At 37.5% G+C, this 5495-nt stretch overlaps 1 protein-coding gene across 1 annotated transcript; it reads left to right on the top strand.

The window, feature by feature from the left end:
* The first annotated feature begins 2005 nt into the window (after positions 1-2005).
* Positions 2006-5495, top strand: LOC103414838 (disease resistance-like protein DSC1). The gene is made up of 5 exons (XM_070807122.1): positions 2006-2449; positions 2551-2829; positions 3152-4174; positions 4246-4788; positions 5232-5495. Exons 1-4 carry the CDS (start codon positions 2330-2332, stop codon positions 4681-4683), a joined length of 1860 nt encoding a protein of 619 aa, XP_070663223.1. The 5' UTR covers positions 2006-2329; the 3' UTR covers positions 4684-4788; positions 5232-5495.

Below are 5495 nucleotides of genomic sequence, written 5' to 3'. Positions count from 1 at the left end.
GTTGATGAAGTCATTGGCACAACGGGTGATCGCGAGTCTCAAGTTTAAGGAAGTATGCATTTGTAGTAAAACTCACAAAACCTAACTATGGTAATACCCAAGGCACGAGGAAAACCCATAGATTAAGGAGAAAGGTGAGAAGTATGCATAATATCTAAAACAAATGTCAAACAGGACGAAAGTAGTGAACTCAACGGAGTATGATCATCCCAGGATGGGTGCCTCGTTAAAACCTCGTTAGGTAGCAAAGACCCAGTGGAAAAAAATGCTCCTAATCGTAGGAAAAAGAGTACATTAAGATCATGTAAGTATGCTTCTAGATACTCCCCCTGAGCTAGCCATAACTTCTAAATAAGAGAACTACATGCGATTTAACTCAGATAATTTACGCATAATGATTCCTTGGACAAGCTTTTGAAAAGTAAACTTGGGCAATGACTTGGTGAAGAGATTGACCAAGTTATCCTCCTGGGAACGGATTTGCTTGACTTCAATGTTTTGATGCTGCTGCTGCTGTTGGTGTGAGTAAAAGAACTTCGACGTTATGTGCTTGGTGTTGTCTCCCTTGATGTATCCCTTCTTTAACTGCTCGATACATGTTGCATTGTCTTCAAAGATCGTCGTAGGAGGGTCAACGACTGATGTAAGACCACTAATGCTTCAAATATGTCCCATGACTTCTCTCAACCAAAAGCACTCACGCGATGCTTCATGCAGGGCGAAAATCTCAGCATAGTTCGACAAAGTCACAACTAGCGTTTGCTTGGTAGATCTCCAAGATATAACGGTGTCTCTAACGGTAAAGACGTGAAATCCCATTCTTGGATTTTACTGTTATAATCTACGTATTTGTATTATTGAGATTTATATTATTTTTTCGAGAATTTATATTAATTTATTTGAAATTAGATTTCAATTAAACTAGTTATGAAGAGCGAAGTTTGGAAAATTATTATTTACTCGTTGACTTTTCGAGGTCACAAGTAACGTTTTCGAATAGGTCTTGAAGTCATGAACGCATAGGCGAAAACCGTTTGCGAGTCCGGATTATAACAGTATAGTTACGGACGTATGAAGTTGTGTTGCTTTAAAAAAAAAAAAAAAAAAAAGAAAGCCACGGGAGTGGCAAGAGAAGAAAAGAAAATGAGCGAAAGGATGCCCCCTCCCCCCCCCCCCCCCCAAATTTGTAAACCCAAGCACCCATGAAAAAAATGGTTTCGATCCAGCCAATGTCAGGCCAAAATCCTTCATTTTTTAGGCGTTTTGCACCCATTCATCACCTGCAACCTACTCAGCTACCTTCCTCCTTCCATCTCCACCAAAAATCAAGGGTTTTTAAGGTCTAATTCGAGTAGAACTCCACCGAAAAACCGGGGGTTCTTGACGGCGATTCGTCATTCTGGTGAGTATCACCATTCACCATCACCCTTAATCAACTTCCCTTGGACCCAAGAACAAGACCCAATTGGTGGTTGGGGCGTTGGAACACCAAGGGAGCCAAATTGAAGAACACCCACTTTAGGGTTTCGACGGGTGCGAGCCAATTTGAGGGCCTTCCCGGCCAAATTAGACTTGGCCACAGGTATAAAGTTTGCTCTACTCCTTGAGATCTTCATTTATGTAATTTTTGGTAATTTTTAAAGATAGTTGAATTTTTCCGGTGAGTCGGGGCAGTCAACCGCCACCCGCAGCGGCTCATGCGACGGTGCGTGACCAGTGGACCTATGTTAGTTAGATAGTGACTTGAATATATGAGATATGTTTATTATCTGAATTTCTTATTTGGTATCAATTGTGAATATGAATTAGTCTTATAAATATGATTTTTATTGAAATGTGATTTATATATATATAGCCATCATATGCTTATTAAATAGGATTTGGCTCGTGCACTGATGAAGATTGTGATATATATATATATATATGTGTGTGTGTGTGTGTGTGTGTGTTTAACTATCTTTTTAATAATGTGATTGATAATTATGATGAATGTTATGACAATCATGCTGGAGGCCTTCCATTAGCTCTTGAAACTTTGGGGTCGGCTTTGTTTAAGAGAGGGCTAGATGCTTGGCATAGTGTACGGGATAATCTATCAAAAATTCCTAATCCAGCTATTTTTGATAAACTTAAAGTAAGTTATGATGCACTAGAAGAGTGGGAGAAGAGCATTTTTCTCGATGTTGCATGTTTCTACAAAGGGTATTACAGGAAGCAAGTAATTGAAAGTCTAGATAGTTCTAATTCTTTTGGAATCTCTAGCCATATTGTGATAGATGTACTAATTGAGAGATTTCTCCTCTATCAAGATCACCAAAAATGCATACGGATGCATGATTTGATAGAAGAAATGGCATGGACAATTATTGGTCACAGGTCTAAAGAGTCTGGTCTACGCAGTAGGTTGTGGCTTAACGATGACATTTCTCATGTATTCACGACCAATATGGCGACCAATATGGTAAGAAGTAAAATACCAAGTTTGAATGAACTTTTGACACTAATATACTTGAATGTGAAATTAATTTGTCTTTTTTTCTTAATTGTCAGGGTTTGAGTGCAATTGAAGTCATATCATTACACATGCCTATAACATATGTGAAACGCGAGTGGAATTGGGAAGCCTTCTCTAAGATGGATAGATTGAGGATTTTGACAATCGATCAAGTTTTCTTTTCTTCAGGCCCTAAATTTCTTCCGTGTTCATTGAGATATATATACTGGTTTCAATATCCTTCTAATTTTCTTCCAACCAACTTTCCCATGCGCCACCTTACTGAACTTCACATGTATGGAAGCAGTCTTGTTCGGTTATGGGAGGGAAAAGTGGTAAGAGTAGTATTTTTACCATTAAAAAAAAAAAAAAGTGATGAGAGTAGTGTTGAATAAAATGATACCACTTGGGTAGTGACTAATCAGTACTCACTTTTTGGACAAGTATATTTTATTATTTTCAAAAATAATGGACATGCTATTTAATTTTTCTTGGGCTTTAAAAATAAAGAACAAGAACCAAAACAAAAATGAGCATATAGAGTACTCACTAGTGAGTACATAATTATTATTCATCCTTGAATAAATGCTATTTAATATACAAAATAATCATTTATTTATTTATTTATATGATCTGAATCTTATCGATGTTGTACAGGACTTGCCCAACTTGAGATGGATCGATCTTAGAAACTCAGGTAAATTGAAGAGTACCCCGGATTTCAGTGGTGTTCCAAATCTTGTGAAGTTGAATCTTCGAGGTTGTTTCAATTTAGTTGAGATACACCCGTCTATTGCACATCTTAAAAAACTTGAACTTTTGAATTTTGAATGCTACTTAAAACTTGAGAGCCTCCCAAGTGAGCTTAAAATGGATTCTCTGGAATCTTTAAGTCTTAGCAACTCAGATGTGAAAAAGATTCCAGAATTTGGGGAGCAGATGAAGAATGTGTCCTCGATTGACTTAAGTGCGACTCTGATAGAGAAAATAGCTTCATCAATTGGACATTTGGTTGGCCTCCAGGAGTTGTGTCTAGTTGGTTGCTCATATCTCTTGAACCTTCCGACGACTATTTGTAATTTGAAGTCTCTTAGAAGACTCCGAATGCAAGGATGCTCAAAAATTGACAAACTCCCAAGAGACATGGATAACTTATGTAACGGATCGGATGCTAAAGCAAGGGAGGGGTGGGGCCTTCTCCGCTTACTAGGACTTGGAAAGAGTCGTCCTGATCCTCCTTGTTTGGATTTGGTGTTGTCTTCTCTAAATAGTTTATGCTCTTTGACAGAGTTAACAGAGTTATCTCTAAAAGATTGTAAACTCCGTGAAGGAGATATCCCCGATGATATTGGCTGCTTGTCCTTTCTGGAAAGATTGGATCTTAGTGGAAATAATTTCGTCAGTCTACCTGAAAGCATTAGATGCCTTTCTAAGCTTTCGTATCTTGATCTGGAAAGGTGCAAAAGCCTTCAAAAATTGCCACCTCTTCCATCTAATAGCAAATTACATGTAGATGTAGACAATTGTACTTCCTTGCGAAGTTTGTCAGATCCATCCAAGTTGAACAGCAGATTTGCCAATTTGTATGATTTTAATTTCACTTGCCTGAATTGCATTGCATTGGTTCAAGATGAAGGCTGGATACTCTCAAGGATTCTAAAATTTGCCACTGATCAAGAGGTACTCTCTCTCTCCCTCTCCCTCTCTCCCTCTCTTCTCTCTCTCTCTCTAAATAATTGATCTTTCTTCAGCCACAGGGAATCTCAAATTTTTTGAGAGGTATGGTATGCCCTGGAAGTGAAATTCCAGAGTGGTTCAGTAATCAGAGTGCGGGACATTCAATAGATGTGGAGCTTCCTCCACCATCATGTACCAACTGGCTGGGGATTACCTTTTGTGTTGTTTTTCAAGATCTTAAGCGTCATTATAATTATTTCGAAATTAAGTGTTTAGCTGATACTAAGATTTTGACCAAAGAAATAAGGTCTCTCGAGTCAGAACACTTTTGGGTATTCTATTTGCTTCGTCGAGATTGTCGTGGTGAAAACTTTTTCTTCGGCACTTACTCTTATGGTCATAGAATGGAAGAAGCATACTTGCAATATGTGAAGAAGTGTGGGGCTCGTTTGCTGTACAAGCAAGATTTGGAAGAACTCAACCAACCACAAAATCCTGGAACGAACATGTGAATATCGTGACGAGGCAACTCTAAGTGGACCTAGAAGTGCTGGCTTTAAAGACACAAAACAAATCTGCAAAAGGCATTGTTAGTCACCATCTTATAATAAATGTAGGTAAGTCACTGTCGGTTTATCCCATCAGCTTAATTGTCTTTAAAAATATTTTAGTCAATGGACTCAAATCCCACAAGCTATATATATTAAGATGGCCATATTTATTGAAAGGAAAGTGGATAAGAATGTTGATGTATAAACACTTTTGCTGATTGCATTAAGAAGAGGGAACTGTTATTAGCACTAAAAAAATCTCATTTTACACTACTCACAAGTGTATTTTTCTTTTAGAAAATTTAGAGTGTAAAATGAGATTTTTAGAGTTCCAATAACAATTCCCTAAGAAGATTGATTAAGTATTTGATAGTGAGCTTGTAATGTGCCAATAACAAATCCAATTCCAAATTCTTCTTCCTTACAAAATCTAAAATATTATAATACAGAAATCTAACAGAGACATCTGACACTAACAAAGAGTTTTTCATTTCTGAATTTCATTTCAGTTCACTGTAAAACCAGTCCCCATCATAAGCTTGGGAAGAATTGGAGGAGCCGGACTTAAAGTACGAGTACTATCCTCGCGCCGTTCAGTTGGCCTCTATGTTTCTTCCTTGTACAAGAATGAACCACAAGTTTCTGATCACCAATGTGATTTATCTTGCCTGATGTCATTGCTAATCTTGAGGTTCATTTTCTGAAAACACCTTTAATGTTAATACCAGGGACTTGAATTTCAAATTTTTATAGAAAGGAAGAATTGACTTGTT

This window comes from Malus domestica, chromosome 10 (assembly GCF_042453785.1).
Source record: "Malus domestica chromosome 10, GDT2T_hap1".
In the NCBI taxonomy this organism is placed as follows: Eukaryota; Viridiplantae; Streptophyta; class Magnoliopsida; order Rosales; family Rosaceae; genus Malus; species Malus domestica.
Note: the sequence above shows the minus strand (reverse complement) of the source record. Positions and strands in the feature narration are given on the sequence as shown.